Source organism: Trichechus manatus, unplaced genomic scaffold, assembly GCF_000243295.1.
Source record: "Trichechus manatus latirostris isolate Lorelei unplaced genomic scaffold, TriManLat1.0 scaffold00293, whole genome shotgun sequence".
In the NCBI taxonomy this organism is placed as follows: Eukaryota; Metazoa; Chordata; class Mammalia; order Sirenia; family Trichechidae; genus Trichechus; species Trichechus manatus.
Genome location: NW_004444229.1, coordinates 1,294,217 through 1,306,408, shown reverse-complemented (window position 1 = coordinate 1,306,408; position 12,192 = coordinate 1,294,217). Strand labels below are relative to the sequence as shown.

At 37.3% G+C, this 12,192-nt stretch overlaps 1 protein-coding gene across 1 annotated transcript in view; it reads left to right on the top strand.

Moving 5' to 3' along the window:
* The window catches only part of METTL25 (methyltransferase like 25), a 167,153-nt gene that overhangs the window by 35,922 nt on the left and 119,039 nt on the right, over positions 1-12,192 (top strand). Inside the window, exon 4 of the mRNA XM_004390258.3 lies at positions 10,711-11,310. Coding sequence (XP_004390315.1) covers positions 10,711-11,310 — 600 coding nt within the window. The remainder of the gene's footprint in view (positions 1-10,710; positions 11,311-12,192) is intronic.

Sequence of the window (12,192 nt, the reverse complement as noted above, 5' to 3'; positions counted from 1 at the left end):
CTAGGGTTTCAGGATTGTTGATTCTCTGTTTGGCTTAGTTTTTCGGATCTTTGTTGTGGAGGGACGGCGTTGTGTTTCTGCCTAGAGCGCCATCTAGAAATTGTTTTAAGAATTGGATTGTTTCATAGTCATAATCAAAGTGCAGTCCTTTTTAAAAATAGTTTTTGTGAGAGATAGTGATGTCTGAAAATAGATGTTAAAAAAAAATCAATGGTTGCCCACACTGACCTATAAAAATAGTAAGTTATTTTCCTTATACTTACAACAACTGTGGGGGTAATGGAGGCTTTTCACTCCTGCAATTTGTATTAGGTGCTAGCATCTTTTCCATGGATTCTTCCAGATTGGTGGAGAATTTGAAAGTAATTAGAAAACTCATAGCTTGAGCTAGGTATGCTGGGCCACTTGTGGCCAGATAGATCTCTAGAGTAAGGGCTAGAGGAAGGCCTAAGACAGTAGTTATCAGTCTTTTCTCCAGCATGCCATACCTGAGAAGTATCTATCAGACTTACTATAGCAATGATTCTTAGCTGGAGTAGAACGGGCAAGTACACTTCCCCGTGCAGGGACAGAGTACCCAATAAAGCAAGGTATGCATGGGCTTAATTGTGCTTACTCACTAATCTGTAGTGCATAATTTCACCTGTTTTTTATCACATTCCATGTGAAATTGTGCACTAGAGATTAGTGAGTAAGCACAATTAAGCCCGTGAATACCTTGCTTACTGGTTGACCCGCCCCACCCCAATGCCATATCAGAATTTGGGGGCAACTGCTAAGTTTCTAAAAATTCTTTAGCTAACTCTGAAATGATGCCTACTAGCATCTGTTAAGAGTAATGACAATGGGAATGGACTCCAGAAGATCAAATGGGCAGTTTAGTTAGAGCTGAAAGGGGCGTAACAAGCTCAGGCAATTAAGGCATCAATTAATAACAGCAGGTCCACTAGAGCAGCCAGCAGAAAATTCAGATAATTGGTAAGCTGGATAGAAGATCTGTTCATGGGTGACATGAACCCAGGCACAGACCAGGAGAATGGGATAAAGTTTCAGTTCTGAGGGGAAGACTGGTCTAAATGAGGCAGAGCAACAGAGACCGCAAGAATTGGACTCAGATTCTGTCTAAAAACCAAAGAAAAACCCAATTATTTAGTTTGTGAATACATGGAAGTGGGAACAAGAGAAACGAGAAATCAATTTAGAGTCATAATTGATGTTCTATTTCCTGGGAGTAATAGAATATCAATTATGACCCTAAACTGACTGCAAAAGCAATATAGGAGTCTAGCATTCATGCCAAAGCCAAAAAATGTCATATCTGAGAGTATGCCTGAATCTTAAATCCAACTAAATGGTTGAACTAAGATTACTAATATATTCTCACCTTCAGTTGTGATTAATTGAAGACCTAGACAGGATGGAGCCTATTAGTGGCTATTAGTAATGCAGGTGTGAGGAATCTGGGAAAGCAGAAACAGGAAATATGAAGAGGCTAAAAGTACTAGGTATACTCTATGAAAGGATTTTCAATAAGGGTTCCTGCGGGATTAATTTTATATATTTTTCTTTCATTAGCTATATAATGATGGTGTTTGTATTATCAATGTGTAAGATTCATTTAAAACCCATTGCCTTCGAGTCGATTCCAACTCATAGTGACCCTGTAGGACAGGGTAGAACTGCCCCATAGGGTTTCCAAGGAGCAGCTGGTGGATTCGAACTGCCAACTTTTTGGTTAGCAGCGGAGTTCTTAGCCACTGTGCAACCAGGTCTCCGTAAGATTCATTTATTCATTACATATTATTGAGCCCAAACCATGTAGTAGCCAATGTGCAAAATTAGTCCATAATTCTTTTTAAGGAATGATAAGACTTCTGCTTCCGGCAAGGTAGTGCTGGACTAGATAGTGTGAGGAACAACTAAATATGTACAAACTATTGTTGTATGCTGGGCTCATAGGAGGTAAAAGAGACTTACAATGGAGCAACCTCCTCTCCTCAGACAAAACAAAACACAGCCATAAGCACTCTTGTAAAAAGTGGGGTTACTTATAGGCAAAAACCTAAATCAGTAGAAGGAGAATCCTGGGTTAAGTCACGCCTGGGATTCTGGAAAACGATTCAAGTGGTCTCAGTTTCTGTCATCCCCGGGTTCTAAGCAGAAACATATATAAATTATTTCAGGAGATAAAACCCCCCTAAAACTAAACCTGTTGCCGTAGAGTCGATTGCAACTCATAGTGACCCTATAGGACAGAGTAGAACTGCCCCATGGGGTTTCCCAAGGAGTAGCCAGTGGATTCAAACTGCTGACTTTTTGGTTAGCAGCCAACGTCTTAACCACTGTGCCACCAGGACTCCCCTTAATTTAGGACTCTGGATTTACCAGAGACTCAAATTAACCAAACTTGAACTTCTAAACCAAGATCACCAAACTCATTAGGAAATAAATTACCATGAATGAGAGGCCACAGGGGATAATGCTCTTCATTTTACGGTAGTCTTTTTTGTAGATGTTTATGGTGGTTTAGTTCAGAAATTAGCTCCTACCCTAGCAGGAGCTTCCAGTGTTGAGGCCAAAAAAAAAATAAGTAAAAAAGGGCTTATTAGCAGAAGATAAGGTCAAAGAGGCAGTGAGGGATTTTGCTCAGGGGAGTAGCATGATTAGACTTTGTTCTGCTCTATTGAGAGTACACTGAGGGCTGGGGGGTGGGGTGTGGATGGGAGCAGGGAGACCATTGAGGTGGCAGTTAGAGTTAGCAGGCTTAGAGTGGAGTCAGTATGAAGTATCCTTGGTAAGTGATCAGATTATGGATGTATTTTGAAGGAAATGCCAGTGGGATTTGCTCACACTTCAGATGTAGGGTATAAGAGAAAGAGGTGTTCAGTTCTCCACCTGGAAGTATGAAGATACCATTAACTGTGATCAGGAAATTTATGGGAGAGCCAGATTTTATAGAGAATATCAAGAGCTCAGGTTTTGGGTTTTTTTGTGTGCTTTAAGAGAAAGTTTACAATTCAAGTCAGTTTCTCACATAAAAATTTATACACACATTGCTATGTGACCCTATTTGCTTTCCCTATAATGTGACAGCACACTCCTTCTTTCCACCTCAGATTTCCCATGTCTATTCAACCAGCTTCTAACCCTCTCTGCTTTCTCATCTCGTCTCTGGACAGAAGCTGCCCGTTTAGTGTCATGTATCTACTTGAGCTAAGAAGCACACTCCTCACAAGTATCACTTTATGTCCCATAGTCCAGTCTAATCTTTGTCTGAAGAGTTGGCCTCGGGAATGGTTTCAGCTCTGGGCCAACAGAGAGTCCGGGGGCCATGTCTTCCGGGGTCCCTCCAGTCTCAGTCAAACCGTTAAATCTGGTCTTTTTACTAGAATTTGAGTTTTGCACCCCACTTTTCTCCTGCTCTGATGGGACTTTGTGTTGTATTCCCTGTCAGGGCGGTCATTGGTGGTAGCTGGGCACCATCTAGTTCTTCTGGTTTCAGGCTGATGGAGTCTCTGGTTTATGTGGCCCTTTCTGTCTCTCAGGCTAATACTTTCCTTCTGTCTTTGGTGTTCTTCATTCTCCTTTATTCCATGTGGGTTGGGACCAACTGATGCATCTTAGATGACCGCTAGCTAGCTTTTAAGACCCCAGACGCTACTCACCAAAGTGGGATGCAGAACGTTTTCTTAATAAACTTTGTTAAGCCAGGTGATCTAGACATCACCTGAAACCATGGTCCCCAGACCTCCACCCCTGCCACTCTGTCCCTTGAAGTGTTTGGTTGTATTCAGGAAACTTCTTAGCTTTTGGTTTAGACCAGTCGTGCTGACTTGCCTTGTAGTGTGTGTTGTCCTTCCTCTCACCCAAGGTAATTCTTGTCTGCTATCTAGTTAGTGAATACCCCTCTCTCTCCCTCCGCACCCTCTTAACCGTCAATGAATGTTTTCTTCTGTGTTTAAACCTTTTCTTGAGTTCTCATAATAGTGGTCTTATACAATATTTGTCCTTTTGCGACTGACTAAATTCACTCGGCATAATGCCTTCCAGATTCCTCCATGTTATGTTTCAAGGATTCATTGTTGTTCTTTCTCATTGTGTAGTATTGTATTCTGTGAATATACCATAATTTGTTTATACATTCATCCGTTGATGGGCACCTAGGTTGTTGCCATCTTCTTGCTATCATGAACAGTGCTGCAATGAACATGAGTGTGCATGTATGTATTTGCATGACAGCTCTTATTTCTTTAGGATATATTCTAAGGAATGGGATTGCTGGATCATATGGTACTTCTGTTTCTAGCTTTTTAAGGACGTGCCAAATCGATTTCCAAAGTGGTTGTACCATTTTACATTCCCACCAACAGTTCCAGTCTCTCCACAACTTCTCCAACATTTACTATTTTGTATTTTTTGGATTAATGCTAGCCTTGTTGAGATAAGATGGTATCTCATTGTAGGTTTGATTTACATTTCCCTAATGACTAATGATCTTGAGCATTTCCTCATGTGTCTGTTAGCCACCTGAATGTCTTCTTTGGCAAAGTGCCTGTTCATATCCTTTGCCCATTTTTTAATTGGGTTATTTGTCTTTTTGTTGTTGAGGTTTTACAGTATCTTGTAGAATTTAGAGACTAAACACTGATTAGATTTGTTATAGCCAAAAAATTTTTCCCAGTCTGTAGGTTGTCTTTTTCACTCTTTTGGTGAAGTCTTTTGATGAGCCTAAGTGTTTGATTTTTAGGAGCTCCCATTTATCTAGTCTCTCTTCTGGTGCTTGTGCATTGTTACTTAGGGTTCGTATTGTGTTTATGCCGTGTATTAGGGCTCCTAGCATTGTCCCTATTCTTTCTTCCATGATCTTTATTGTTTTTGATTTTATATTTAGGTCTTTGATCCATCTTGAGTTAGTTTTTGTGTATGGTGTGAGGTATGGGTCTTGTTTCATTTTTTTTACAAATGGAGATCCAGTTATGCCAGCACCATTTGCTAAAGAGGCTGTCTTTTCCTCATTTAACAGACTTTGGGCCTTTGTCAAACATCAGCTGCTCATAGGTGGATGAATTTACGTCTGGATTCTCAATTCTGTTCCATTGGTCTATGTATCTGTTACTGTACCATTAGCAGGCTGTTTTGACTATCGTAGCAATATAATAGGTTCTAAAATTAGGTAGTGTGAGGCCTCTCGCTTTGTTCTTCTTCATTAATGCTTTACTTATCCAGGACCTCTTCCCTTTCCATATGAAGTTGGTGATTTGTTTCTCTATCTCATTAAAAAATGCCATTGGAATTTGGATCAGGATTGCGTTATATCTGTAGATCACTTTGGGTAGAATTGACATTTTCACAATGTTGAGTCTCCCTATCCATGAGCAAGGTGTGTTTTTCCACTTATGCAGGTCTCTTTTGGTTTCTTGCAGTAGTGTCTTGTAGTTTTCATTGTATTGGTCTTTTATGTCTCTGGTTAGATTTATTCCTAAGTATTTTTATCTTCTTGAAGGCTATTGTAAATGGTATTGATTTGGTGATTTCCTTTTGGAAGTTCTCTCTTTGTTGGTCTAAGAGGAATCCAACTGATTTTAGTATGTTTATCTTATATCCTGATACTTTGCTGAAATCTTCTATTAGTTCCAGTAGCTTTCTTGTGGATTTTTTTGGGTTTTCTGTGTATAAGATCATATCATCTGCAAACAGAGATGCTTTTATTTTTTCCTTACCAATTTGGACAAGAGCTCAGTTTTGGACATATTAAATTTGAGATGCCTATTAGACATCCAAGTGAAAATTGTTAAGAAAACAGTTGTATATATGAGCATGAAGTTCATGGGAGGATTCCAAACAACAGTTATTTGAGAGTCATTAGCCTAGTATGGTAGTTCGACCTCTAGGTCAGTCAAAAAAATATAATTGTTCTGTCTGAAGTACTCATATTATTAAGAAGTATAACCAATATGTATAACAATGTTTCTGTAAAACTGCCCCCGATAGGGTTTCCAAGGAGCAGCAGGTGGATTCGAACTGCCAGCCTTTTGGTTAGCAGCCAAGCTCTTAACCACTGCACCACCAGAGCTCTATGAAGTTCATGGGAGAATTCCAAACAAGAGTTATAAATTTGATAGTCATTAGCCTAGTATGGTAGTTTGATCTGTAGGTCAGTCAACAAAATATAACTGTTCTATCTAAAGTACTGTATTATTAAGAAATATAACTATTACGTGCAACAGTGATTCTGTGGGAAAGTCTCCTAAACAGAATTAGAAGAGTAAGAAGATACCTCTCCCCAGATATTGGATTAGAGACTTCTCTATCTTGAAACTGATGACCTAGGGCAGATGATTTCACAAGGAAAAGACTATGGTAGATAAAGGCAGATCAAGCTGGTGGGGATTTTGCTATTGAGACCAGACAGTTTGAAGGTAAGAAGTTGTACGTCTGTGGATTCTTACCAGTGTAACCTATTATTGCACAGAGTTGTTTTTTCTATTGCTAACACTACACGTGTTACTAAAATGCCAACACAGGAGGTGGCACTTGAAGCCAACTTGTCCCAATAAGATACTAGTGGAAGTCTTCTGGTAGACTTTCTAAAAAAGTTTTCCCCATTATTGGTTTTTAGATATTATCAGTGAAGACATGATTCTTGGAGTTTCTGTAGCCATCTTGCAACCAGAAGAATTGCAGATAAGCTAGCCCATAGGCAAGCCTCTGAATAGTTCTACCACCCTACTGCCAAGTTTCTTATTAAGTGAGGTAATACATTTTCTTCATTATTCAAAACTTGGTCTTCTGTTACTTGCACCAGAATTTTCCTGAGTCACAAGTAGAATTGTTATAAACAGACCTGGGAACAAAACCAGTTACCTCTTAGTAAGCAAGCATCTGAATTGGTGATAATAAATGTGTTGGTACTTACAAGCAACCCACTGGTTGCTAGCATTAAACTTTTCACTGGTATCAGTGAGTATGTTTTATATAGAGAAAGAGCTTTAATTTATCTGGGTATTCAGACATGGGGGAACAGATTAATAGAGCTTCTACTATCTAGCCCTATGTTCATGATTTTGGTGTGGTATCTGCAGTTAGATTTTAGCTCCTTAATGCCAAGAATATGTATATATATATAAAATGCTTTCATATTTCCCATAGTAATAAGCCCAGAGATGAAAATAAAACAGAGGTATAGGGAATTATTTGTAAGCTAATCACTTATTTTAGGGAACATTATTTACTAGTCTTCTCTGTGAACTGGTCTAATTGTAAGACCCTGAAATTCTTAGTATTTAATTCATGATATGCATTACTTCAAATTTAGGAATGTTTTGTTGAGTGGCTCATACTTAAGTGAGGAATCAATTGATTTTAGGAATTAAAGATAGAAATAATAAGGTTAGATAATTATTTTGATACTATTTCTGTAATTGTGCATTTATTTCCTATGAAATGACACAGCAATAAAAATCTTTGTAATTTCTTAATTTCGCTTGTATTTATAAGTTTTATTGAGGTATAATTCACATATGATATGACTCATGAAGTCCAGGTGCAGAATTTGATGAATTTTGGTAATTGTATGCAATTGCATAACCACCATCGCAGTCAAGATATAGAATGTTCCCATCACCCTAAACAGTTTCCTCATACTGTTTTGCAGGATATTTCTTCCCCTAGATCTAAGGAACCACTGATACATTTATAGTTTTGACTTTCTAGAACATCATATAAATGGAATCATATAGTATGTAGACTTTTGTGTTTGACTTATTTCACTTAGCACATAGCTTTTGAGAGTCATTGTGTTGTTCTGTTTATTTATAATTTGTTCCTTTTTTATTGATGATTAAATATTCTATGGAGCCCTGGATGCACAGTGATTAAGAACTTGGCTGCTAACCAGAAGGTTGGCAGTTCAAATCCACCAGCCACTCCTTGGAAACCCTATGGGGGCACTTCTGTTCTGTCCTGTAGGGTCACTATGAGTTGGAATTGACTCGATGGCAATGGGTCTGGTTTTTGGTTTAAAGATTCCAAAGTATGGCTATATTACAATTTGTTTTTCCATTCACCAGTTGATGGACATTTCAGTTGTTTCCAATATATGTAATTTCTTACTGTCATGAGTAAGGTTGGTATGAAGAATCATATAAAAGACATGGTGTATGGACATGTTTTCATTTCTTTTGGGTAAATATCTAGGAGTGGGATTGCTGGGTCATATTGTCAGTGTACGTTTAACTTTATAGTAAACTACCATACTGTTTCCCAAAGTGGCTTAACATTTTACGTTTCCACAAGTGTTTGAGGCTTCCAGTTTCTTCATATCCTCAGCAATTATTAACATTATTAGTCATTTTGATTATAGCCATTCTAGTGGAGGTGTGTAGATGTATCTCATTGTAGTTTTAGTTTGCATTTCCTTGATGGCTAATCATGTTGGACATTTTTTCATGTTGGCCATTTGTAGATCTTCTTTTGTGAAGTGTGTATTCAAGTGTTTTGCTCATTTTTTACTTGAGTTGCTTCTCATTATTGAGTTGTAAGAGTTCTTTATGTATTCTGGATAAAAGCATTTTATCAGTTACACGTTTTATAATTTTTTTTTCATTTTTTTAACTGTATTTTGGATATAAAAATTTTTAATTTTAATGAAGTTCATTTTATCAATTATTTCTTTTATAGTTTATGCTTTTTATAGCATAGTTAAGGAATCTTTGCCAAACCCAATTTTACAAAGATTTTCTTGTATTTTTTCTTCCAGAAGATTAATAGGTTTTGCTCTTACGTTTCTATCAGTGACTTACTTTAAATTAATTTTCACGTTTGGTGTGTGATGGTCAAGGTTCCTTTTCTTCCATATAGAAATCCAGTTATACCAGCACCAGTAATCGAAAAGACCATCTTCTCCTTTGAATTACTTTGGCCCCTTTGGTCAAAAATCAGTTGACTCGTAAGTGTGGGTCTTTTTCTGGACTCTGTTATTTTCCATTGATTTATATGTCCGTTCTTATACTAAAACTACATTGTTTTGATAACTGTAGCTTTATATTAATTCTTGAATCAAGGTAAATCCTCCAGCTTTCTTCTTTTTCAAAATTGTTTTGACTATTCTAGGTGCTTTACCTTTCACATAAATTGTAATCTCTGCTTGTCGATTTCTTTAAAAAATCCTACTAGGATTTTAATTAGTATTGCACTGAATCTATATATCAGTTTAGTGAGATTTGTCATCTTGATGTCTGCTATTTCATGAACATGGCATATGTATTTATTTAGATCTGTTATCAAGCATAACAGGTTGTGTATTAGAGCTTTTAGATTTTTTTTTCTATGCAGTATTTTGGAACCCTGGTGGTGTAGTGGTTAAGAGCTTGGCTGCTAACCAAAACCAAAACAAAATGAAAAGGTCAGGAGTTCAGATCCACCAGCTGCTCTTTGGAAACCCTATGGGGCAGTTCTACTCTGTCCTATAGGGTCACTATGAGTCAAAATCAAGTTGACAGCAATGGGTTCAGTTTTGTTTGTTTGTTGTGGGTTTTTTTTTTTTTTTTTTTTTGGTATGTAGTGTTTCATAGTTTTCAGTATATTTTTTGTCATATGCGGGGTAAAGAATTTAGCTTTACCCAAAATAAGGTTCCTGAGAAATAACCCTTGGAATGATTAGGGTGCCTTGGTCTTAGACTTCCAGGCTACACCTCAGGCTTTGTGCTGGTGAGTGGGGACTGGTCAGACCAGAAAAGACTCACCCGGGAGACTGTCAGCTAGCCTCAGGGGGCGTGATATATCCTATCATGCAGGACTGGCCAATAAAAGCTCAGAACATGAAGACTCAGAGAGCTCTCTGGTTAGCAAAAGGAGGGTGGTGCACCCTCTTTGAGACAGGGAAGCTCCGCGTTGAGGCTAGACCGTGATCACCCGTACGTGGCTTCCTTATGACAGTCCTGATTTGTATCATTTTCCTATAATACATATATAATCATAAGTACCATATTCTCTGTGAGTTTTGTGAGTTGCTGTAGCAAATTATTGAACTCAAAAGAGAAGCGGAAGCCAGGAGGTGGAAAGTAAGGGTGTTGTATGGACTCCCAAACTTTTGGCTCGCATCTGCCTATTTGTCCTTGTGACCTGTGAGATCTGCTTTATCCCTGAGTGGCTAGGGTCAGAAAGAGAGTGTGTCACATGGGCGGCTGGTGTCAGAAATGATTGAGAAGTAGGAAGGTGGAGAGTGGATCAATCTTTGCTTCATGCTGTTATAATTGAGTTGTTTTTAAATTTTGTTTTCTAATTGTTCTTTGTCTACTACATTATATATGTTCTAATTGTTCATTGCTAGCCTACTGATTCTATATGCTGACACATTGCTAAATTTATTTATTAGTTCTGTTAGCTTTTTTGTATCTTCCTCAGGATTTTCTCTAGACATAATCATGTCATCTGTAAATAAAAACAGTTGTATTTCTTCCCTTCCAATATTTATGCCTTTTACTTTTTTTCTTGACTTATTACACTGGCTAGCACCTCTAGTAAAATGTTTTATAAATATGGTGAGAGTGATTAGTATTTAATAGGAATCAAAATATTAACTAAAAAACAAGCGTACAAGGTTGTGTATATTATACAACCTATTTGAATACTTGTAGTTTAAAAAATATGAGTGCTTTCTTTCACCATCTGACTAAATCCTTTTCATTCTTCTGTTTTTCCTAACTTTAGGTGATTGACTTGGGTTCTGGTAAAGGCTACCTAAGTTCGTTTTTGTCCTTGAAGTATGGCTTAAAAGTTTACGGAATTGATTCCTCACACATCAATACTCATGGAGCTGAAGAGAGAAATAGGAAATTGAAGAAACATTGGAGAGTTTATCATACTCGGTCAAGATTAGATGTCAATGGACTGGCATTAAAAATGGCAAAAGAAAGGAAAGTGCAAGATGAAATTAAATGTAAAGCAGATACTGAGGAAGAGTGTAATAACAGTGCTATAAATCAAGAAGAGATGTCTCTCTCAGGTGTTTTTCCAGATATTTCAGATCCTGTAATATATAATATCAGAAAAAAAAAGGAAAACATACATGCTCAGCCACAGCGAGAAGAAAATTTGTGTTTCGAAAATGTCTTTCCTTTGATAGACTTTTTGCCTATTAATGCTGTAGAACCTACTTCTTCATCCCAGATATCCAGCAGAGAAATTTCTGAAGCAAACAAAGAAAGAAAAAAAACAACATCAAAGTCAAGTGAATCAAATATATATTCACCTTTAACTTCTTTTATCACTGCTGATTCAGAACTATGTGACATTATTAAAGACCTGGAGGTGATTTCACTTTTGAATTCCTAAATTTGATTTACAAAAATGCTGTAAGACATAGAATTAAATTTTAATAATAGCTTACATAACCTACATATCTTAATTAATCATATTAATCTACAGGACCAAGAAAATAAAATCATAACCAGACTTTCATGATTCCACAGCTATCAAAATCTGACTAGAGCACGTTCCAGAATAGAGTATCCTCCACTCATTTCAGGCCTATGTAGCAAACAAAAGTAGTAGTGCAAAAGCTAGTAAGTAAGTTAAGTTCTCATCATGCAACATAGATATTGTTAAAATTCCAACTCAAGAAAATTCTTACATTTTAATTTAAATTTGATATAAAGAGGTTATCTGAGCCTTGGTAACCATATATGCGATTTTCTTGCACAAGAAAGGTAGCTTCTAAGTATTTAAGGCTTGCACTTTTTCTAAATTATAAATATGTCAGGTTCTGTCATCGAGAGACAGTATGTCTTATACAAAGCCAACACTATATGTTAAAACAGTATTATAGAAGGAGCTTCTAGGGATCATTTGGCCTAACTTATTTTCTAAACCAGGAAGCCTTGTAATATTACACCCACTGCAGCTGAGTCCATTCTGACTCATAGTAACCCTAGGACATAGTAGAAATGCCCCATAGGGTTTCTAAGGTTGTAAATCTTTATGGAAGCAGACTGCCACATCTTTTTCCCGCAGAGCAGCCAGTGGGTTCGAACCTCAGATCTTTTGGTTAGCAGCCGAGTGCTTTAACTACTGTGCCACCAGCACTCCTTGTAATATTATACTCTTGTTAAATTTTTCACAAATTCTTCCTCAGTGGAGATGAATAAATACAAGATACCAGATTTCTTTATAAATCCAGATCCTCCTTTGGTA